Raw genomic sequence first — 25,076 nt, forward strand, 5'->3', positions numbered from 1 at the left:
AAGCAGGCGCCGGGGCAGTAGCCCTTACGCTACTGTTCATAAGTCAATCTGACTTTTCAGGGGTGCTTTTTCTGAGGAGGAAGAGATGGGAAGTTATGTAGAGGCATCAAAGCTTTCTAAGAATATTTTTGGCAGGCCGATAAGGAAGGATAAAAGAGAAAAGATACAGCCCCTGGGAGAGTGGTGTCACCGGCCAGAGGTTGGTGTTCACAAACTGGGGGAGACAGTGGCCTTTACTGTTACTACTCCAAATGCTGTTCACGTTCTTTAATCGTCAACTAAAATTATTTCACTTTCAAGGTCTAGGCCGGTCGGGGATGCGGTGGGGAGGGCCGTGGCAGGAGGCCTGGCTTTCAGAGAAGCGGCAGGGAAGTGTCCCAGAGTCCCATCGGGCGGGCCCCCTCCCCGCCCTCCCCTCCCTCGGGGCAGAGGGCACCCGCAGGCACGGGGAGGCGGCGCGGGGGTGGTGTGGTGCGGGGGGCTGCGTCACCCGCGTTTTCCGGGCTGTCAGTCTCCCAGTGTCCCCAGCTTTCCAGGTAGGGAGCCCCCTCCCCCGCAGCGCGGTTCAGGCGGGTGGGGAGGAGGGGCTGGGCTCCGAGCGCCCGCCCCTCCATCTATCACATGGCCGGAGAGTCACAAAAACAACAGCTTTGGCCAAGACCGTGACTTCAGGAAAGGGAACCCAGGGCTCTCGCAGCCAGCCCCCTCCCCATGGAGGACAGTTTTCTTGAATCCTTTGGGAGGCTGAGCCTCCAGCAGCAGCAGCAGCAGCAGCAGCCGCCGCCGCCTCGGCCGCCGCCCCCGCGGGGGACACCTCCGCGCCGCCAGAGCTTTAGGAAACACCTCTACCTCCTGCGAGGCCTCCCGGGCTCCGGGAAAACCACATTGGCCAGGTAATGACAGCGGCCTGGGCGCCGGCGCGCGGGCCCGGGGCCACCAAGAGCCCGGGCCGAGCGCGCCCCTGCCCGGAGCCGCTCCCGGGCGCCACTCGCGCCCCCGCCGCGGGCGCCCGCCCCGGCCCCGGCCCCGGCCCGAGCCCGGCAGCGCGGGGAGCCCGGGCCGCCGCCCCGGGGGCCGCCGCCACCCCTGGCGTCCCCGGCCGCGGGCGCGGAGAGGAGGGCGCCCGTCGTGTTTGTTTCCCGCTGCGCTGCCCGGGAGCACGGATTTCGGCACTGCGCCTAGCGCAAGCCCCGCTGGCACCGGCCGCTTCCCCGCGGCCGTGCCCGGCCTAGTGCCAGCCGGCCGCGGCAGTCTTCGCCGCCCCCAGCCCCGGGTCGGGGAGGCCCGCAGGGACTCTTCTTCGGGAAAACCCGGTGGCAACTGCAGAGAAAACCGCCCGGCCGCCCGCTAGCGCGCAGGCAGCCGCCACAGTGCGTCAACAGGCGTTTTAACTGGAGCGCGTAGACCAGGGGTCCGGGGGCTGGGGGCCCGGCGGCCGTGGCCGTGGCCCGGGGCTTGCGGCCCGCTTTGAAAATCTGGCGGATTCGGGCAGCCTGCGTTTGCTTTGGCAGCTGCGAAGGCGCACAGGTGCACGGGGAGGGGGGCTGGCGGCGCCACCACAGACCGTCATTGACAGAGCCTCGCCATGGGCGCCCAAATTCGTTTACTTGCGAATTGCGTAAGCGGCCCCCGCACCGCGTACCAAGCCAGCGGGAATTACGCGGGCTGGTTGCCTGCTGCCACCTTGCTAGGCCCACCGCTCCAGCCTGAACTCCCACCACTCCCCGCCTTGCGCTTGAGTGAGGTTCCAGCAACGGTGAACTGTTTCTCTCCTTGCCGTGGCCGACCCCGGCCCACCTGCCTGGCTTGCGCTCCCGCCTCGCTTTGCCCGACTGATTCTACTAGCCTTGTAAGCCCGGGCAACTACCCCTCCCGCCAGGAGATGCTCCTCTTCTGGACTCCTTGGCTTCCTGTTTACACCTCTGACTGCGCTTAGTTTTGCACATGGTTTTGCTTCTCCTTATCGTTTTGCAAGTTTCTTGAACATGGGGGCCATTTCACCTGCCAAGCACAGTGTCTGGCACGCAGTAGCTGTTCAGTAGAGGAAATGGTCCCTTACCTTCAAGAGCTTTCCGTCTCCTTGGAGAGCTAAGGCTAGCCATAGGACTTTGGAACTGCTAACGAATCAAGGTGGCTTACAGTCACGTGCCGATTTCGATGGTACCCAGATAATGTCCTTAGGAGGAGGGGCTGAGTCCTTTGGGTGTCAGGGAACTGTGACAGCCCTGGTGAGGTGCTGCCAGTTTTAATTAGGATTCCTGCTTGATTTGTGGAGTAGGAGCCTTTGGCCAAAGAATACTGCTACATTTCCACGGATTATTTCAATAGTCCCTCTCTGGCTCACTGGGGAAGTGGGAGACAGCGGTAGATGGGGAACCTTGGACCCAGCAGAACGTGGTTATTTTGTGATACAGTCATGGTGGGTACATCTGTTACCAACCAAGTATTCTCTGAATGTCAAATCCTGTTTAATTTCACTTTTGCTTTGTGATTGATCTGTGGCCTATCAAACACTGAGTGTCAAAAAAGGAAGTAAACATCTTTGGCTAGAGTTTGTTTCTGACTGTATTTGGAAGGGAAGTAATATGATGGGTGGAAGATGTGTCACTTGGAACATCAGGGGTTCGGACTCACATTCCTCATCTGTAAAGCCAGGGGGTTGCCTGGGTGGTCTTTAAGGTCCCTTCTGGCTCTAACATTCTACACTTTTAGGATTTTAATTCCTGACTGACATTTGGCTAAGCAGAAGACACCGGATGAGAGACCAGCTTATTACAGGACATCTCTAGGGACGACTGGAGTGAGCCCTGTCCTGGGAGTCTGAAGATTGGGCCTTTAGATCTACTTCATCACTAACTAGCTGGTGACTTTGGGCAATCACCTAGCTTCTCGGGGCTTTATGTTCCTTGTATGTGTCTACTAAGAGGAGATTAGTTTAGGGGATTTATTGAACATCCTTCTGACTCTTAATTTCCACTTGTCAGACTTAAAAATAGTTTGCTAATAACAGCTAGGCAAAGAGCTCTGAGCTTGGTGTCAATTTATGGCTCCACGTCCAAGCTCAACCCCTCTCCAGTTTTGCTCGTCACTGAACCCCTCTGTGCCTCAGTTTCTTCTCCTGTTAAATGGGAATATCTGCTCTGTCTGCCTCAGAGGGTTGTTGTGAAGACTAAATGTGTGGGAGAGGACTTTTTAAACTTTAACGTGCTATATAAATTTTTAGAGTTTTTAGGTACTGCTTAAATTGTTGATGAGCTGAGATAAATGTTCAGTGTTACTGGGGAGAAGCCTGGCTCTGCAGTGAAGAAGGCAGCTGACTTTGAGTTCTGTTACGCCGGGGCACTGGCGGTTCTGGGAGCAGAGGAGCCTTGGCATGCCTTGGGGTGGGCCGTGCATTTGTATACCCCTGGGAAGTCAGCCAGGAGAGGGCCTCAGCTCAGCAGGCAGGCCGCAGTGAGCACGGGGTGGTGGGGAGGAAGTCTCCTGTGTGGCCCTCAGGAGCTGCCTTCCCCACTTTTTTGGGGCGTGGGGTGAGGGAGTAGAGAATGGCAAATTGTTTAAAAACACATGTGTATAGAAAATAGTAAAACTGTAAGATTATTTGTGTATTCTTGGATTCTGGGAAGTTCATGTTTTCTCTATGATATGTATTTTCCAAATTTTCTATAATGAACATGTATTTCTTAAATCAGAATAAAAAATTTTTTCTTTAAAAATTGGAGGAAATCGCTTTTTACAAATGTGGGTTCATCTTTTTCTGCTTAATCCTTACTTCTCATTTGATTAAAGAACTAATAAAACTTTTTTTGAAATTAGGATATGTCTTGTCTTCCAAATCAATGTTAGGTTTCTATACTTTTCACCTGTATATGTTTTTCATAGTTTGAAGTGGCTAGAATGTGGAAAACACTTATTTAAATTCTTTGACTTTATCAAAAAGAAGTTGGAATCTTATCTGGTTTAAAAATTTTGAAGTACATCAGAGTACTAAAAAATTAGTATGCCTCCTAAATCTGTTTTGTCACCTCTATTTCATTTAAAAAAAAGTTTTAAAAATAGGTTCTTACCATTGATGTGTAAGATCTACATCCAGGAATCCATCCTGAGGAAATAATTGGACAAGTGCACGAAGATAGAGGAATGTTCACAGTTTTTTGTATGACACAAAAAATGTGAGCAACTTAATTATTATACAAAAGTAGAGGTTTGGCTTATAAGTCATGCAGTCATTAATGGGAACATAGATAGCTACTTGACATGCAAATATATTCAGCCCCCATTAAGTTAAAAAGCCTGTTACAAAGATACAGACACCCATCCCATTTTCTGTTCAAAGAAAGGGGTCTACAATATTCTAAGAAAAATATATGAAAAGATAGATATCTATTGATAGTTGTTGACTTTACGTAGTGGGATTACGAATTTTCACCCCTGATTTATTCTCTACTTTTCTACAACAAATACATACTACTTGTTCACTGTTTAAAGGTGAAAATAAAGGCACTAGTAAGTAAAATCTTTTGTTAAATGGCTTGGCTAGAAAGACCAAGTTTGTGTGACAAAGCTTTTATTACATAACTAACTAAATGTCATTTTGTGTATAAAAAGTCTTCCCTGGGTTAATTCTCAGTTGGACATATACTATGAAACTCTTATCCATGGATTTTTAGTGACTTATTTTATTAATTTTGATTAATTTTATTACCTAGCATAGGTCAGTTAGATCTTCAACACCTCAGGTTCTTTTTCATTAAAATGGATCTAATATTCCATTAATAAATTTATTTGTAGAATTTCAGCTACTTTGGTAAACAGTAACCTGTGACTATGTATGTGAAGCACTGTGGAATGCGCCTTCTACATAAATACCAACTGTTGTTAATTATTAGTCACTAATCAACAATAACTTAATGGTGGTCACTGGGTACTTAGGAGACTGCTGGCACCTGCTTGGTGAGGCAGATACCAAATAAGGCTAAGAGAAGGCGCCTCACAGGATGACGCGTGCAAAGCAGTAATCTGGCACTGCCCTGGGTAAGTAAGGGCCGGTGGAGCAGCCGCTCACCTGCTGTTGCTGTTCAAGCCAGGGAGGCAGTGAGGAAAACGCAGGCTCCTTAGGGAGAGAGACTGTCCCCCACGGGGAGATGGTTCTTGAGCTGGCCTTGAGGACGGGGAGGATGTGGCCGAGCAGAGAGGGAATAGCAACACTCCTCACGTGGGAAGGAGCTGGGGGTTCTCCTGGTTTTGACCGAAGTGGAGGCTTCGTGGCAGTGAGGGTGCTGGCTGGGTAGACCCAGGGCTGGAACGTTAAAAGCTGAACAGAGAGCTGTTGTCAGAAGAAATAAGATTCCCATCCCAAGACCCTTTCACTCTCTGCTGATGAGCCAGAAGTCTGTTTCCACAGCCGAACTGACAAAGTCACGTGGATCTGCACCTGTCCTTTCCTCCTACCTCAAGCATCTGTGGACGAACCTCTGTGCTTTCCACTGTGTGTGTGTGTTTGTTAAGATGTTTGGCAATTGTAACCATTTTTAAGTGTACAATCCAGTGGCATTAATTACATTCACGATGTTGTGCAACCATCACCACTACTTCAAAAATTTTTTATTACCCCAAACAGAAATTCTGTGCCCATTAAGCAATGACTCCCATTCCTTCCTCCTCCTTCCCCCGGTAACCTCGGAGCTACTCTCTGTCTCTGTGTATTTGCCTCCTCTACATGCCATCACGTAAGTGGATCATACAGCATTTGTCCTTTTGTATCTGGCTACTTTCACTTTAGCTTAATGTTTTCAAGGTTCATCCATGTTGTAGCGTGTGACAGAATTTCATCATTATGTGGACGAATGGAACACCCCATTGTATGGGTGTGCCACTAAAACGTCCTTTTAAAATGAAATGAAATGGCAATGGTAGAGGGTAGCCTTTCTTTTTTTAAAAATGGCCTTATTTGAAAAACTAAAAGTTGTCAACCTTATGTCATTTCCTCAGCATTGTTTTGAATCTTTACGTATCAATCAAAGCAAAGTCTGGGGACCATGCTCCAGTACATGCTGCATCATTCGCAATGTTCTGGTTTCTTTTGGCACCATTACAGATGGTTTGTAACATGGATTCAGTTAGGCTCAAAGGATGCTTTCTGACAGCTGTCTTTCCTCCTTACTCATATCTCTGGATAACATGGAATTTTCCATCAGGAGAAATACCTTTTCATTATTTCTTGGTACTAGAGCCTTCTGAGGAAGTGCAAGGATGCTTTCCTAATACGATGCAATGGTAAGACAGATGGGGACCAGGGTGTACTTTATAGCCAATAAACAGTGGGATGTGGGAATCAGTGAGAACAGGGGGCTGGTTCGGTTGGCTCAGTAGTGAGTAGTGGGACCCCAAAGCATACTCTGCTCCACGGTGCTCCTGGCCAGCAGGCCTGAACCTCGGTGTTTTTACTTATGGGGCCAGGACTTTTATTAACAAAAGCAAGATCAGAGTAGAAAATTTGCAGTATTCCAACTCTGTGACTATCACAATAGAGAATCAGACAGGTGACATCTTTTAGCCACTTATGTCTACTTGGAAAATGACTCCTAGCTTTTCATATTTTTCATGATTTTCCTAAGGTGGGTCTTAAATCTCCTCTCCCCACTGCTGAGAGCCCTTGCAACCTCTTTCTGGAGGCTGGGATGAATGAGGACTGGAAATGCTGTATATATTTAACAAAGAGTGAGAATATACAGTATGCGTTTGTAATCACTTACTGGAAAGGTTGTGTGAGGAAAGGTTGCCCAACTATACAGGAGATTCACCCTCCTCATATTCCTGGGACAATGGAAGAAGACCCTGCTGAACTGGGGCAATCAAATATTGCAGGGGTGGGTTATGATTTGAGGGGAGGTAGAAATGGATGAAAAAATGAAAGGGGAAGAATACTTTCATGGGCAAAGCTCAGGAGATGTATAGAAATTCCCTCAGAGTTCATCTAGTCCAAGCCCAAGACAGTAAGCGCTGGGAAGTTAAACATCTTGCTCAAGGTCATAGGGATGAATTCTTATTTCTAATCCAGAGCTTTTTCTTCAAGCCCAAAGGAAGAGGGTAGGGGGAATTACCTGGTCAAAGGGTAATGAGGCTGGTTTTGATCTGTTGTGTAATGAAAAACACTTAAAGGCCCTAGTAAGGGGGCTACGTTAACCTGGATTTCAGCTGTCAGGGTAAGGAAGCTACATTTTTTCGTTATTTGTCAATATTAATGATATCTTTTTCCTAGTATAAAAAATATTACTCACCAGGAAATTTGTTATGTGGTCCATTGGGGGCATTGGAAAGACAACAGATTTAGATTTTTAAATAAGTGTTCAGATTTATCCTGATTATGATGAGTTGGAGAGAGATGTTTGGCGGCAACTCCCAACTGCCAAGGGTGTCTGAAGTCTCTTCCTCATCTGCTCCCCTGGGAGGATCTCTCTAACTTAGCGTAATGCCTTGGTTCCTTCCTGGCATTTCAATGAGCCCTTCTTTGTACAATGGCACCTGTCTAGGGCCCTTCAGACTAGATGAACCCAATGAGAAATTATTTTTTATTGCTTCAAGTTATCTAAAGATACATAGGCTCGCTGGGATTGAGGAAGTAGTATAATAAAGAAAAATGAGTCTAATTTCTAATTGTTCCTTCATAAGGCTCTCTGTCGGATCATGTGTATGGCTTGGGGAGAAGGCTATCTGTTTTTTATCAAGGTAAGAGTCTGGGAAAGGGGAAGGGAGAAATGGAGAAAGAAAAACAAGCACGCGCTTACTGAGTGCTGACTGTGCCTGGCCTTTTATAGACACTGGCTTATTGAATCTTCACAATGATCCTGGGACATCATTTTTATTTTATAGATGAAGACATTAGGATCGGAGAATCACACATTCGATTCTGAGACCCAGGAGATTTCATAATAAGCAGAGTGGTCTTATATTCCCCGGGACGTTGTGGAGAAACACCCCTCCGTCACTTTCGCAGTCAGTAGGAGCCCTGCTGCAGTATGATAGTATAGCCAGGGTCTTCCAGCGTTCTCTTCCCACACGGTTTAAGGGGATGCTGAAGGAGAGGGTCTGCGAGGGGCTTTCGCTGCACCTGCAGTAGCGCCTCTCACCATTCTTTGCCCTGCACCTTTGCTTTCTTTCCTTCTTGGCATTGGCACCACCTGACATAAACTTATTTATTATCGGTTTCTTTTACTAGAACATAAGCTTCATGAGATATGACGTAAGTTCCACGAGATCAGGAGCTTTATTCTGTCCAGCTCCTAAAAGAAGGCCTGGCACATAATAGGCCTTCACCGATCAGTTGAATGGGCCTGTTAGTGAAAGGCAATGTGAGAAGCCTCCTAAGAGGTGGGAGCTTAGATGTCAGCATGGCCTTGAGTAAAGAACAAGACCAAAGAGGAGATTATCCACATAAAGAGAAACGTGGAAGAATGAATGGGATGTGGAGAACAGATGAGAAAGAAGCGGAGAAAAGCAGGAATAGAGCCACTCATTCCCCAGTTCTCTCCAGTTCAGTACACAACATGACGATTCCATGTGAAAATGTTTGATGTGTCAGCCCCTTTACCTAGCAGTTATACTAAAAAGGAATTTAAAATTTAGGATCAAAGATGCAGCTGCTTTCCCATTTAAGCAGCAGTCAAGAGAGTGCCCAAAGTGACAGTTTTCCTGTACGGCTATAGCCTCTTCTGTTATCTGTAACTAATCTACAACGTTTTTGGAAAAGATAGCTTAAGAAAAGTTAGTGCTGAGGTGGGTGTGCCTGGTCCCTTCATCTGAGCACGGTGAATTGAGCAACAGAACACGAACACGGGAAACCCGCGCTGTTGCGAGCGTCCACAGAAGGGCGCTGTTCACGTGCAAGGTACTGAAAGGAATTTCTGCACGATGGAGTAAGAGGGGCCGCACTGACAAATGAGAATGAGGGCCATCTGGGAGTCCGGCTCTGGATCTTAGAAACACGACCTACTTTGGTGGCATGTGAGGGGTAAAGGCAAGAGAGAGAAGGACAGATCGGGAACTCTTCACTGGCGTCCCCTTAGACACTGTGGCTTGGTGACACTTGTGAGGCTGGCAGTGATTGAGGTCTGACTCTCCAAGGGCAGGGCTCAGCCCTGGCGAGGTGGTTGGCAGCACCACAAAGGTCAGGCCACACCAGGCCTCAGGGGAGACTGCCCGTGTCATCTGCAGCCTTGGCTCCCTCCCGGGTCTCAGGCTGCTGGGCCATGGAACCTGTTTCTGCCTCCCCGTTTAAAGTCCTGGAGGAGAATTCCAACAGCATCCAGAGGAAGTGCTGGGATCCAGGAAGAATCCTTACCCCCAGTCTCCTTTTAGGGGTAAATTTCAGGTTTGGGTAAAAGTTTCACTGTATAAAGATGAGTAAGTAGAAATTCTCCCTCATAAAAGAGTTTACATACTTTGGGCAAGAGAGCATTACATGCGAGAGGCATTCATACATTCTCCAAGTATTTATTGAGTGTCTCTTGTGCCTGGCCTTCTTCTAGATGCTTAGAATAGAGCAGCGGACAAGAGAGAAAATCCCTGCCTTCATGGAACGTATATTCTATCAGAGAACAATATTTTCTGAAGGAAAGAAGGCCATTTTAGACAGCATCTGCTCTGTTCTGTTCTCTAAAAAAAAAAAGGATCCCACAGCTATTCCGCTTGATGTCGGTATCCCCAGGGAATGTCCACAAGAGAGAGGCATAATGAAGCCCACTGAAACTTGCTCATGACAGGGAAAATTGCAAGCACCCTAAATGTCGCTAGAGAAAAGGATAAATAAACGTGGTCTGATTATTTTGTGGTGCTCAAGCATAGCAGTTAATGTGGGGCTCTGGGGCCAGAAGCCTCGGTTTCCATCCAGCTGTACCACTCAGTGGTCTTAATTTCTTCATCTGTAACGTGGGGCTTAATGACAGTGCTTATTTCCCAGGTCTCTTTGAGCATTACATGAGAAATGGAAAGCCATTAGAGTCATGCTTAGCACACAATAAGCACTTAATAAATGTTAGCTGTGTTTATTACTTTGCTGACAATGGAGTGCTATGTAGCAGTTAAAAGGAATGGACTAAGTCTATATGTCAACATGAATAGATCTAAAAAAATGTATTGCTCCTTCATTTTTTAATTCAATAAATATTTATTGAGTGTCTACTATGTTCCAGGCAGTGTTCTAAGTACTTGGGAATCATCAGTGAACAAAACAAAGATCCTGCCCTTGTGGACCTTATGTGCCAGAGGTAGGGAAATGGATGTAAAATATAAGGATAATGTATATTATGTTAGGAGGTAATAAGTGCTGTGGACAAGGGGACGGTGAAGCATAGTAAAGGTGTTTGGGTTGCCAGAGTTAAGGTGGGGGATGGTTGAATTTTAAGCCAACAAAACAAATGTGAGAAAATGTTAATGATTATGAGCTCCAGGTGGTGGGGATACAGGTGTTTGTTATATTATTTGCATTGTCTTTCTGTATATTTAAATTTTTTCTCAAAAATTCCTCTCTCTGACATGAAGGATAAAAGAAAATGATGAGAAGGAGTCTGAAATATGAAGGACATAAAATAAATAAGGCTAAGAATAAGAAGCAGAAAATTAAAAAGGAGCTAATTGAGATATATATTTTTAAAAGACTCTAAAGTAAATGTTGGAATTTTAAAGTCTATTAGAGATAGAGTTAAGCAGAATCACCATGCAGAAAATCAAACAGCTATGTAGAAGACAAATGTGAAAATAAACATAACCAAATATAACGAGAATAAATATAACCAAAGCAACGATTATAGATATAATAGAACATATTTTTGACTTGAAGATTCAGAAGTGATAAAAAATAAATTCATTCCTAGACATATCCTGGGAAGACTGTTGCAAAAGCTGTTAATTAACTACCCTTTCTTCCTTAGCAACCCTGTTATGTTGGGCGTGGCAATGTGCCCACTACAGTTTTCAAGGCTCCCTTGCCTCTTCCTGCTCTGTGGAATATAGATGTGTAGGCTAGCGCTGCAGTGCTACCCTGTGCCCACCAGAAGGCGCCCTCAAGAATGAAAGCCACGTGCTAAGAAAGATGGTAGACTTTGGGGTCCATGTCAATCATGGAGTTGGGATACAAGCCCTGGATTCTATCTCTGGATTTTTTTATACACGAGATATAGAAATCTTAATTTTATTTAAGCCACTGTTATCGGGGGTGTCTGCTCAATGCAGGTGAACCCACTTCTACCTGAAACCTGTATTTGAAAAAGATGTGGGAAAAAGATTGTAATCCAGTAATTCTCATCCAGCCTTGCTGCTAATGTGTGAATACAACAGAAAGGCTTTCTCAGATTCACAAGCGCTTACACAATATGTAAACCTCGCGCTTTGACTCTGTATAGCCTGGGGTGAAATTCTGGCAGCACCACAGCAAGCTGTGTAAACCTAAGCCAGTTATTTAAGCTCTTGAAGCCCTAGTTTCTTTATTATACTTAACTATAAATATTATTATGTAAATATAAATTATTATAAAGGTTAAGGTGAGATAATATAGTCAATCTCTTTATTCAGTGCTTAGCACTCTTATAAAAAAAGAAAATTTATTGAATTTATTGGAATAATCAATTTTAGGCAACCATGAGAGGGATCAAAGACAACAAGAAAGGTATATCCTTTTATTTTGTATTGTTCAGAAATGTTTCTCGGACAAAAATTAGCCAAGAAAAGAGTTTAAAAATATAAATTTTAGAAAGGAAGGATTGTCAACTACAAAATATAATCAAGAAAATAAGAAAATATTGGAACAGAAGATAATGAAGAACTTGCACATCCAGCTTAGTGGCACAGAACAGAAAGTCCAGTAACAGTGCCCAGCTATATGTAGTCAGTTAGTATGTAATAAAAAGCATTTCAAAACAATGAGGAATGGATGAATTATTCAGTCAGTGGTTTTGGGATAACCAGGTTACTGTGTGGAAAAAAATCAAGTTAGATCCTTAACCAATGCCACAGACCAACATAAAATTTCAGATGGATGGAGGTGGAAAATGTAATAGAACACAGATATCTTTACGTAATCCTGGGTGGGAAAGACAGTTCTAGATGTACTATCAAAGGCATAAATTAAAAAATAAAAGATGAATACATGTGACTAGACAAAGCTTTTTAAAATTTAGACTTTTATATGTTAGAGATTATTATAAACAACATTAAAAAGCAATTACTGAATGCAATTGAGAAATTGACATTCAATAATAAAGATAAACCTCCCAATAAGGAGGCTTTATTAACCAAAGGACATGAAAATGCAGTTCACAAAAGAATATCTCTAAATGATCGACACACATAAGAAAAAATATTTAATCTTGCTGGTAATCAAAGATGCTGGGGACAAACTAAATGCCTAACCACACACAGAGCATTGGTTAGGTAAATTATGGTATATCCATATGAATAAGTATAAGTATGCCATATCATTAAAAATAATGTCATGGAAGAATATTTCATGAGGTGGGAAGTAATTTGCTATGAAAAAATTTTGGTGAAAATTTGGTATGCTCTACATTATGTCTCTGTTTTTATGTAACAAGAGATGTGCTAAAAAGAAATCATATATATCTGGATGTATATATCTATATCTCAATCCTGGAAAGAAGAGCAAAATGTTAATAATAATTATTTTTAGATGGGGGAATATAGGAACCTCCCCTCTTTTCTCCACTTTTTTGTTTCAAAATTTTCTGCAATGAATATGTATTTCTTTGCTAATCAGAAAGGAAAAACAATATTCTTAAAGTTTGTGTAGACAGACACAGAGCCAGCTTGAAGAGGTACCTACTGGCTAAATTTGGAACAATTTGAACATCATAACAATGGTAAGGATTTAAAAAGAAGGGATAAAAACTTCTTTCCAAGGCAATGCCACCTAGTAAATATAGAGGAAATTAGAGAATGAGAAATTCAAAATTCTGTGATTCTTAATGTAGTCATTGATTCAGGCAGTGATGAGAGAAACATATGTAAAGATTGTTGAGGAAAAGGTCACTGGAGAACAGGATCATTCCATGGGCTCCCAGTGTCACCCCCACATCTTACTCAATATTACAAAGGAAGCCCCTTTCCAATGCCCCTTTCCAGCGGAGAGGTCTGGCTGACACCACCTTTTAGCCAAGTGATCAAACTTAGCCTGATGGGACAAACTGTTGTTATGTGCAGTCAGAGGTACGCAAATATTACCTCTGTACTTTCCTTCCCAAAACTGTTTAATTTAGATTTAATCACAAGGAAACAATCAGACAAACCGAGACTATGGGGCATTCTCAAACCAACTAGAGAAACAGAAAGGGCATGAGGACAGTTCTAGATTTAAGGGCACTAATAGGATATAATAACTAAATGCAGTACTTGAAACCTATGAAAGATATTTTGAGGATCATCAGGGACACTTAAAAATTTAAATTTAAAAATTAACATTAGTATTATAAATTAGTGGTAATTTTTTAGATGTGATAATGGAATTGAGGGTATGCAAGAGATTGTTCTTATTCCTAAGAGATACTTGACAAAGAATTTAGAAGTCATGTGTCATGATGTCAGCAACTTATTTTCATATGGGTTCCTCAAAAATATATATGTGAGAGACAGAAAAAAGGAGAAATGTGAGCATCTGGTGACTATGAAGCGTAAGCAGTGTTCATTATACTGTTTTTCAGTTTATTTCTCTAGGTTTGTACATTTTCTAATTAAAAGGTTGTGGAAGGAGAATAAATGAGAGTTAAGGGACATGGTAACCAAATACACTATGTGGATCTTGGTTGGCCTCTGATTCAAACAAACCAACTGGAGGAAAACACTTAGGAGACAACCAGGGAAATGTGAACACTGATGAGATATTTGGTGAAATGAAATATGAAGTAGATGAAACAAGGTTGGCCATATGATAATTGGTTATGGGTACATGAGGATTGACGCTATTATTCTATTTACTTTTCCATGTTTGAAAATTTCCCTAATAAAACGTTGGGGATCAAGTTAAAATGACATAGAAGTGTTGGACTTTCTCCATGAGTGAGTGAGTGACTGGCTGAATAGTTATCTAAATATCTTTCTATGGTTATTATTAAATAAAGAATTACACAAAAGAATAAGTTGTGAAATGAAGATTAGTACCTGAGTTTCTCTCATAGTAGTGATTTTAAGTGAATTCGAGGGGGGAGTGGGGAAGGTGAAGGTTATGTGGAAGTAATTGTCTTTCTATTTTTTCCCTTTTCTTTTATTTTCATTCTCTCAATTTCCCTAATGCTTGAGGCTCCTGACCACCATAAAGAAAGATAGAGCTGGGGCATTTTCCTCATCACTTCTGAAGCTGATGGAATGGTATTTATTGCTTCCACTTAAGTTTGAGACTCTCAAGATTGTCTATTTAATCAGTTCCTTATTTAGCTAGTAGAGTTTTTATTGTCCTGCATATTCAACATGCTACTGTGGCTGCCAGTGCTAATTTAACATTTAGGTGAAGATAAAACAAGTTTTTGAAGGAATGGTCATTCAGGAAGATCCTACAGACACCAAAAAAAAAAAAAAAAAAAAAAAAAAAAGAATCCATTAGAGCCTTAAAGGTGGAAAACACTCTTATTTTTGCCAGTTAATTAGGAGGATGGTAGAACCCACAGTCAGAGATGTCTTAGGAGACGATGAGAAGGTGGTCTCCCCCATTATGGTCCTGAACAACTTAACTTTTACTCGAAGGTAAAATTTTGCAGTCAAAAAGGACAGTAGTTACATGTTTTATTTTTGTTTTCTAGAAAGGAGTAGGATTCAAATAAAATATGAATTAGACACTCATGCCTTAAAGTCTTTTTGAAGGAAACAGAATATTAACGTCTAATCAGTAATATAAGCCATAAAGAGGAGAACAAGAGATAAGGATATATATATATATATATATATATATGAAAAGATAACTTCAACTCTGAAAATATTTAAAAAACAAAACAAAACCTATAATAGCAGACTTCATAGAAAAACAAACGAAACCAGATTTCAAAGGGATATCAAATCTAGGTCCAAAAAAAAAAAAAAAAAAAATGGAACCAGGTACCATAGTTGCTTAACTTAGTACACACAAGATAAGGGAAGTACATTACATGCTATTATTTAACCTCTGAACATAACTTTCATTATTTAGAATAAATAATATTGATGAAAATAATTTTAAAAGTGTACAGTGTTCACAAATATAAAATATATATACCTGAAAATGCATCTAGTGCTACCCTTTGATTTTTTTTCCTCAGGTGTATTTATAATAATTGTTTGCATTGGAGGTTAAAGTTTGGATCTATGATTTGGACTTTTCAGTTTATCTATCTTTAAACTCAATCGATATTCATAGGGAAACTGCGAGCATTTGTTTCATCAAATCGTCTTTATTCTTCTCTCTTCCTTCATGCCACTTTCTGTATCTGCAGTAAAGTGGCCGCATTTTCTGGGCTCCCCCTTCCATCAAGAAGCTGTCCCACCCCTACAACGTGGGCCAGCAAAGTGGCTTCCTTTGCCCAAAGAAGGTGGCGGAAGCCTAGCAAGCAGCTGCTTCTCTTGCCCCTTGAAATACTGCATCTGGGAAGAGGCCTGGGTTGGGCTTCGTGAGGGTGTGAGGCCACGTGGATGGTGCGGGAGCCAGAGAGAGTGAAGCAGGCCTCTGTCCCCACTGCTCTGTCGCCACCCCGGGTAGTCTGGTGACACAGCTACACGCGTGTGACCCCATGCCAGGCCTCCTATCACTTGTATCTTCTGCTCTCTCACCGTAAGCATCTCACATTTCTTTGATGATCTTTGCTCCTCTGATGTGGTTTCCATGGTTTTCTGGCCTTGTATTTATCTGGTCACTCTTCTGTGGACATATTCCAGCTTGCCAAGTTTCTCTCTAAATTGTGTGACACTCAGAATGGAAAACGGTGTTTCAAAGACAATTTGCTTCTTTTAAACCTTAGTGTCTTTGTTCTTGTTTTCCCCTAAAGTCCCTGGACCCTAACAAGCCCTCAAGCATTAGCTTCCTCCTTCTCTTACCTGCCATGCTCTTAGCCTCTCCCCCAAGAGGCAACAGTTTTCTCATCCCTCAAGGTCCAAGTCAAAGGTTATCTCCTTCACAAAGCCTTCCCTGGCAGCACTGGCTGTTCCGAAGTTCTCTTGGTGCTTCCTCCGTACAGCTGTGTGCTACGCTAGCTGGGGGGAGGGCTGGCTCCTTGGCGAGGCTGTGAATTCCTTGAAAGCAGCTACTTTATTTGTACCTTAACACTTCATGCTGCACTTGGCACACGTTTAAATGCTCAATAAGTATCTAATGGGTTTGATGATTAACTCATATTCTTTGGGCATTGAAATATATTTACCTCTTGGTCCACATTTTCCCACAAAGGTATCAAGAAAGACTGTCAGATTCCTGTTTTTTTTTTTTTTTTTTGATACAGAGTCTCACTCTGTTGCTCAGGCTAGAGTGCCGTGGGCGTCAGTCTAGCTCACAGCAACCTCAAACTCCTGGGCTCAAGCGATCCAACTGTCTCAGCCTCCCGAGTAGCTGGGACTACAGGCATGTGCCACCATGCCCGGCTAATTTTTTCTATATATTTTTAGTTGTCCAGCTGATTTCTTTCTATTTTTAGTAGAGACGGGGTCTCGCTCTTGCTCAGGCTGGTCTTGAACTCCTGCGTTCAAACAATCCTCCCGCCTCGGCCTCCCAGAGTGCTAGGATTACAGGCGTGAGCCACCCAAATTCCTGTTTAACTCAAGATATGTCCAGTGAATTTCCCTGTTTACCACTATAGTCCATTGAAGAAGAAAATATATTATTGGTAATTACATCTTCAGCCATCTGTCTATGCTGCCTTCTTTCTAAATGCTATCAAGCCTTCTGAAGAATTTGACAGATATTTACCGATTCTGTAATGTATATTTATACTCATTTTAAAAAATCGAGGCATTTGCTTTGTTTTTTTCTTTCATCTCTCATTTACTACAATACCGCCAAGATTACCTTACATACACTCCAATGTATTTTATTATTATGGCATATCAACAGTCTGGGTTGGTAAATTTGGTCTCATTGATGTTACTAACAAAATAACAGCACCTTACGTTTGTGAAGTGTCTTACAGGGTACACAGCGTTTTCCCACACCTTACCCCATTTGAGTCTTACTAGAAGCCCAGTTTAATAGGTAGGATTATGTGTTTCACAGTTAGGGAAACGGAAGCTTAGGGAGATGGAGTCACATAACTGGATGTTCGAGGACTGAACCCACGTCGGCCCGAGCAACTCTGTCATCTGTGGCTCCAATGCTTCGTGCTTATTCTGTTCCTTCCTGATTAAAGATAATTCTCGATGAAGAAGAAGAAGAACAAAGAAGTTGATTAGCTTTGCCTTCTCTTTGCATTTTCTGCCCTTGTCACTCTCCAACCTTTTTTCTCCAACTCTTAAATATCTTCTTTTTCTGAGCGTGGCCCACGTGACTATATTTTCTATTTACTGGTTGCATTTGTTTTGAAGTGACACTGGTGAGTGCTGTGTAGGGAAAAAGGAAAGAAACATACGCTGTGTTCTGTGCTGTGCTCGCTGTTTTCCCACGTTACTAGAGCTTCGTCATCACCTCACAAAGATGGGTGACGACGCTCAATTGTTACAGATGAGCAAGTGACGACGCTCAATTGTTACAGATGAGCAAAGGAGGCTGAGGTGGCCTCAGCTACTACTGAGCATAATGTCTACCTTCTGCCAAAAAATAGTCCAAGTAAGGATTTCAGATGGAAACTTCTTCTCTTTGAAGTTATTTTGTACAGAACTCAACACACTTTTTTGTTTTGTTTTGTTTTTGCTTTAAAAGGGGAGTTTAAAAACTCCATGATAGCTTTTTTTCTGTGATATTTTCCTATTTAGACCCAGAGTGGTAGTGGTTTAGGACGGTAAGGGGAGAGTTGTGTCTACCTCTTTCCTTCTCCTGTTGTGCTTTTCCCCATTTGGTTTAGGTAATTGTTAAAATATAAATATGTCACCTAACAGGACAGCACACACAACTCACCTTTATCCACATTTCAACTAGTTTCTCAGATGGATCCTTTTAGAGAACAGAGCTCCAAGGAAATGGGACCCAGGCCAGGTAAGAGTTTAGGGGCCAAGGGAAGAGCGGCAGCATGGGGGCCTGGCACCCCCGCGCACGTCTTGGGAGGGCACTGGTGCCTCCGAGAGGAATGGCATGGGGACCAGTGCCCAGGAGGGAAGACAGTCACCATACCCCCATCTTGAGTCAGTCCTGGTCGCTGCAGAAGTCAATGGCCGTGACTAGCACCTCTTAGGTTTAAGGGTTGGCAACACACAGAGCCGCCTCTCAGCACTCTCCTGCCTCCTGTCAGGGAGTGGTGCCTTCTAGACATAATAAGCATCTCTTTTAAAATTGAAATTCAACAACTCAAAACCTGGTGGTCTCAGAATTATAAATTGCTAAATGCTAGAGATGGAAGGAAACTGTTTCTACTGGATTATGCATATAATAAAAAAAATTCTCTTTCATTTTTCCACTTTCCAGACAATTGCAACATGACTTTCCCAGAGCCCTGATTTTCAGCACGGATGATTTTTTCTTCAGGGAAGATGGTGCCTATGAGTTCAATCCTGACTTCCTGGAGGAAGCTCATGAATGGAACCAAAAAAGAGGTGACAAATTCCTTTCCAAACTCCTGGGAAACCCTATTGTGTACATAGATTGTAGCTGCTGCAGAATGAATAAGTTTTATGGAAGGAGCTTAACCAAAAGTTCTGCCATTTTCCCCCCAAAACAGAATGCCAGACCATAACCTTCTTAGATTCCAGGAAAAAGAAAATTATTGATAATGGGTTCTGAAATAAGTGGCATTGAAGTTGTGTAATGAGGACATCCTGTAACAAAATGACAAATACGGATTACCTCACCCTTCTCTCTGATTGTTGCATGTTGTTCACTGTTATGTAACATTGTGTTGCAGCAAGAAAAGCAATGAGGAATGGCATATCCCCCATTATTATTGATAATACCAACCTCCACGCCTGGGAAATGAAGCCCTATGCAGTCATGGTAGGAAGAAGTATCATTCTGAATTTTCAGTTGTGGACATTTTGTAAGAAAAATGAATCATTTGTTCTTTCCTCTTTTTCTGATCTTCCATGATTTCATCTTTACTAACAGTAGGTCTCCTGGGAGCAGGTAAAGAGGTTTTATTTTAGTGTTTCTCTACTGTACAATGGCTGAAATTTGCTAAGATGCTAATCTCACTTCAGGGTAGAATTTTTAAGTAGTCCTTGATCTGAATTCTTGATAGTTTTTAAGTCTTAATTATTTTCCTAAGGGGAGGCATACAGAAGAGCACCCACTGAAATGTACAAAGAGATGTTGGAGTAGATGACACTACTAGTAGAGTGACAGGCTGTGTCAGGACAGCTCCACCTTTGGCGAGCGGGGATTTCAGCCCTGTGCACTGTTGCTGCCTGTTAGTTCCAGGGCAACAGAATTTTTAAATTTAAAAACAGATTTAGGATTAACACTGTAAACCTACTGAGATAGAATACAAATATAAATACACATATTACTCAGCTCTCCATTGTCAGAATAAGAGGAATATAACAGTGTACACATTAGTCTCTAATTTTGAACTCTGTCTGATCTTTTTTCAGACATATTTCATCTCTTGTGATAATGGTTTCATTCCCTATTGGGTATAGACAGAAGAGATCCAGAACCACACGGGTGGGGCAGGACGCAGACACTGAGTGTCACATTGAATCCCCCCGCCTGTTTAATTGTGAAGTGACTATCTCCCAAGCTGGGCTCATGTTTTTAGGTTTCTTCTTACCTTTTGGGCAAAACAGCATACCTACAGGTGTGCTTTTCTCTAATGAGGAGGTTGTGGGACTTTGGTAAACATAGGAAAGAATGAGCAACAATTTTACGGTTACTTCATTCAGTTCATGTTGAGAGTCTGCTTTGGTAAGAAATGAACAGGAATGTGAATAGTTGAGTGAATTAAGGCACAACTCAAAACCAAGAGTTAGGGATTAACTGGGAGCAGCTTAGGGGAAGTCATATTACTTTTTATTTTCTGGACATGTATAATCTTTTTTAGCCATCCACAGCTATTAATTAGACTTAGAAATTAGATGTTTTCCAGTTATGCTATTTTTTTTTTTTCTTGCTTTGAGACAGAGTCTCACTCTGTCACCTGGGCTGGAGCACAGTGGCATCAGCCTAGCTCACAGCAACCTCAAACTCCTGGGCCCAAGTGATTCTCCTGCCTCAGCCTCCCAAGTAGCTGGGACTACAGGTGCATGCCACCACGCCCCACTAATATTTTCTATTTTTAGTTGCCTGGTTAATTTTTTCCAATTTTTTTAGTAGAGATGGGGTCTCGCTCTTGCTCAGGCTCGTCTTGAACTCCTGTCCTCAAGTGATACTCCTGCCTTGGCTTCCCAAAGTGCTAGGATTACAGGAGTGAGCCACCGCACCCGGCCCCTAGTTATGCTGTTTGAATCCTTCCCTAATTAGAAGTGCCCATGTAAAGAATGGAGAGGAAATCTTTTTACTTAGGTCTTTCCAATCTGTATTTTACAACACAATGAACAATAGTGATACTAGAAGGTTCACTTTTAGATAAGGTAGTAGTCAATTTATGAATGCAAAGAATATTTGGATGTTTATATGGAATTGTAATAGTTTTCTAAACTCAAGGAAATGGGCCATCGTGCCTTGAACCAAATAGTATTGCATAGCAGGGACAGCTGCTTTTGAAGGGAAGATTATGTATAGTATGTGGAAACCACTTTTATTTCGTGAGCTCCATTCCTATGGCACTCTCACCTTCTAAAGCAAGGTATCAGGAATAGGACAAGGCAGTTGACAGAAGTAAATCATATTATGTGACTCTGAAAAGCCCCCGAGTTCATTGCTCACACCTGTGTTCAGAACCTTTTAAACTAGTTCAGTCATCTATTTTTAAAGATGTCCAAAACAAAGAACCTTTACAATTTTCCTACAGACTAGATAAAACTGACCAAATTTATCACTGGGAATCATAACATCATCTGAGAATGGCTAAGTATGGGAATGAACCAACTAAATTTATTATGATAAATTAAGGCATTGGATTACTGGTAAAACAAAAGAAATTTTAGAAAAGATTTGTAGTAAATGTTAAATGGCAGCATAAACATTCCCAAACATACATACTATGTCTTCAATGTTTTATGTACTTTTGAAAAATCAGGCACTTGAAAATAACTATGAAGTTATATTCCGAGAACCTGACACTCGCTGGAAATTCAACGTTCAAGAGTTAGCAAGGTACTTCTTTGTTTTTCTAGTTCCTCATTATGTATCCTGCTATTTTCAGGTATTTCAGAACGAACAAAAGAATCTTTTCAGGCTGGAAATGGACATGGTAGTTTTCAGGCCAAAAATGGTAATTCTTGGAAATTGATAACTTTGGAATTATTAATGTGAAGACTTTAGTTTTGGGTCAGTTTTCTAATATAATGCTGAATGCTAAATCTTGGCTTGGACTTGGTCCTTTAAAAGGATGCATTTAACATTCTGCTAAAATGCTTCTTCATTAATGTACATTTAAAAGCACTTTCCTCTGCATGGGATTGCACATGTCAATGGTGTTTTTGCATTTGAGCTAAATAAAGATCTTTAGATGTTGAGCAGTCTATGGTTCATTTATGGTCTAGATGCTGCTTCTAATTTATAAAGCAAGTGTCCAATACTAACTTATTGATTGAGTGCATGGGTTCTGATATTCTGTGTTATTTGATAATGTCAATGACTTCACATAATCAGTAAGATCAGAATTTACTGGTTAGGAGTAAAGCTGGTTCATTCTATGGTTACAAGCAGATTGTGTTTTCAAAGTGGGTCTATGGCCCACTTCCATCAGAATCGCCTGAGGTTGTGGTTAAAATCCTAGTTCATGGACCCCATTCTGTAGCTGGAAACTCTGGTAATTCCATTTCTAACTATTAATATATCCCCAGTTGATTCTTGTGCCCACTAGAATTTAAGATTGTTTTAATAAGCATCTCATAAAAGTACATGTCAAGGACTGATTGACATAAATAGATGATAGATGCATGTCATCAACAGGCAAATATATGATTATCTTTTATGCCTTGAAGCACATAATTGAGATTACCAGAAGCAAGGCCTTTCTGAAGCTTCAGCTCCTTGCTAGCCTCAGGGTGGTGTGGGGTGTGCAGGGCAGCATGAGGAGCAGAGCCTGAAAGAGACCCACATAACAAGACATGCTTTTACCAGAGTTAACTTTTGAGAACAGGGACTGTAGTATTTACGCAGTAATACAAGACTTGTGAAATGCAAGTAACTCATTTTGATATCCTGCCTTAAATAACTATTTGCATTTTTTTCCATGTAGAAGAAACATTCATGGAGTTCCAAGAGAAAAAATACTTCGAATGAAAGAACGGTATGAACATGATGTTACCTTTCACAGTGTGCTTCATGCAGAAAAACCGAGCAGAATGAACAGAAACCAGGACAGGAATAATGCACTGCCTTCCAACAATGCAGGATACTGGAATACCTATTCTGAGTTTCCAAACCGGAGGGCTCATGGCGGCTTCACAAATGAGAGCTCCTTCAACAGAAGGGGTGGTTATCACCATGGATATTAGAGGCCTATCTTACAGCCATTCAAAATTTTCCTAAGTCAGTTTTTACTTCAATTTTTGGTATTTATTCTTTGTTCTGTTTTAGTCAGAGCTCTAATTCCAGTGTACATAGTTGAACTCAAAAGTTTCTGAGCAGAAGTCATTATATTCATTATCTTCAACAAGCATTTGTTAAAGTGCTCCTATATGCATGGTCTGATACTGGGAATTCTGCAGATTGATTAAACAGTCTCTTTCTCTAGAGAAAGAATTAATTTGAAACCAAAACCTGAGAACATACCCAAGAACATAATCAATTACATAAGTTCATAAATGAAATGAAATGTTTATATTATATATAAGCTTCAGTACCACTTTCTCTGAAGTAATCTATTTTTTCAGGAAATTCATCTCCATCAGGAAAGTTGGAAAGGTGGGGGAGGAGAAGTGGAGGGCAGGAAGTTTTAGTGCCATTGCTAATTTGATAATCTATGTATCCAAAAATGTAAGATGTGTGACTCTTAATGATGACACTGATTTTCCTTTAAAACTAATATGCTAGAAAGTATACATCTAAGGGAACACTGTCCTTTAAAGTAGACATATTGGGAAATCATTCCTTTATTTTAATGATGTATCACTGTTAAAAATATTTGTGGAACCCTTAATAGCTATACAAGTTACCGGGGAAAATCAGTGTCATCATTTAAAGTCATACTTTGTGTTTTAACTGCCACTTTATTCAACAGGATTAAACCTGAATAAATTTTGGCTGTTGTGCTAATTGTGTAAATAAAATAAGCCTGCCTTCATAAAACACCAATTTGTAAGAGGAATAATTAAGCGACTTCTAAAATTATGTCTATAAACATGTGTTTAATTAGTTGGCAGCTAAATGTTTGGGAGTGCAAGGAATTAGGCACCCCCAGACACAGGTCATACAGGGATATGTAAAAGCCATGCTCATGACAAAATGAGCAGTTGATGTTTTATGTGGCATTATTTAAGACAATAGAGCTCTACTACAACTCCAGAATGTCCCTCTTACACTGATACTGAATTTATGAATCCAAATTAAATTCCAACAGGTTGGAATTAGATTAATTTGGTGTGAGACCATGATAGGTAAGACCATGTAGGGTGTACGCTCTATTTCTTCTTGTTAGCCGACAGCTTCTTTCTAATGTTCTGTGAAGTATTATTTTAAGTGTCCTATATAATGGTGCTTTTATGGCTATTAAAAATTGTATATGGTATTGCATTTATATGGATTTGTCACTGAATCTTTTTTTGTTTGACAATATAAGAATTTAATTACCTAAATCCCAAGGAATTCAACTATACAATAATGTTTTTCTGTATCATAAGCTTATTTGCCAGTCTTCTTTAATACATAGGAGGCATAAAGGTAAAGACAAAAGAATTTTGTATTTTACTTGCTTATATAAATTATTTGATGCATAAATTAGAAAGACTATTTTACTTTAACATTCCATTATCTGACACTATTAAAATCCACTCAACATCTTGATGACTACCAGCAATGCATCTGTAATTTTCCCTTCATTAACATTTTTAAAATTGATATCTCTTTTAAGTAACGAAGTTTGGCTCACAAAAAATGGTAAATCTTAATGAATCTAACTATCATAGTTTTGCTAAGTTCTGTGTCCAAGCACAACACCTAATAACTCTCTAATAATAATAATCCACTTAATGATGCTATTTTCCAGGCTCAGGTAATCCTAGGTATTTCAGTCAAAATGGTTATTGCATAACCAGCTCAATATGGATGGCTTGACTCATAGAGGTTAGTAGAGGGGAGAAGTGTCACAGAGCCCAAAGTGGGAATTACCTTGACTCCACAGGAGCTGTCAAAAGGGCCAGCTCCAAGCCCTCCTGATTTGGCTGGCTGGCTGCCTAGGGATTTAGGTTCACCTGGGCTAAGTGGGTGACCACTGTGGAGCAGTGGCTCTTGGTTATGGATCGAGAGCTTTTATATAGCTCTGAAGAATAGTTTTCTGGCCTATTTATGTCTCTTTTCCTAGATGACCCCTGAAATACTGGTTTGAAACATAAAAATTGATTAAATGCTGCCAACTTTATCCCATATAGAAGTGATCTAGTTTTCAACTCCCATGGCTCCTGATTTATATAATTTTTTGAACACTCAACATTGACTCGTATTGCTTTGTGTTTACTGTTTGCATCATTCATACAGCTGGCAAGTGCTTTATATACGCAATAGACTCTCATTAAATGATTGTTGAATAAACTGCTTTACCCTTTATCTCTTATCATACATGTTGACTTTGTAATTATTAAATCGTCACCTTCGGGGGATAATATATACATATACTCAAACTTCATACTTTGTTCATATAGCTTGGATG

The 25,076-nt window shown here is 41.5% G+C and overlaps 1 protein-coding gene and 1 non-coding gene across 9 annotated transcripts; both read left to right on the forward strand.

Moving 5' to 3' along the window:
• The first annotated feature begins 543 nt into the window (after positions 1-543).
• On the forward strand, positions 544-24,958 carry LOC138382990 (NEDD4-binding protein 2-like 1). Of its 8 annotated transcripts, XM_069467730.1 has the most exons (6): positions 544-893; positions 10,195-10,265; positions 18,575-18,702; positions 19,011-19,099; positions 21,282-21,358; positions 22,449-24,958. In XM_069467730.1, the coding sequence occupies exons 2-6, from the start codon at positions 10,255-10,257 to the stop codon at positions 22,705-22,707; spliced, it is 564 nt and encodes a 187-aa protein (XP_069323831.1). In that variant the 5' UTR covers positions 544-893; positions 10,195-10,254; the 3' UTR covers positions 22,708-24,958. The 8 variants fall into 8 exon arrangements, with proteins under 8 accessions (XP_069323831.1, XP_069323830.1, XP_069323833.1 ...); XM_069467729.1 differs by lacking the exon at positions 10,195-10,265 and having other exon boundaries at positions 22,449-24,953; XM_069467732.1 differs by lacking the exons at positions 10,195-10,265; positions 21,282-21,358 and adding an exon at positions 21,408-21,476 and having other exon boundaries at positions 22,449-22,573.
• On the forward strand, positions 8,622-8,755 carry LOC138383098 (small nucleolar RNA SNORA16B/SNORA16A family). Its single transcript, XR_011233543.1, has one exon. It is a non-coding gene; the product is annotated as a small nucleolar RNA SNORA16B/SNORA16A family (small nucleolar RNA).
• Positions 24,959-25,076: the final 118 nt, after the last annotated feature.

Source organism: Eulemur rufifrons, chromosome 4, assembly GCF_041146395.1.
Source record: "Eulemur rufifrons isolate Redbay chromosome 4, OSU_ERuf_1, whole genome shotgun sequence".
NCBI lineage: Eukaryota > Metazoa > Chordata > Mammalia > Primates > Lemuridae > Eulemur > Eulemur rufifrons.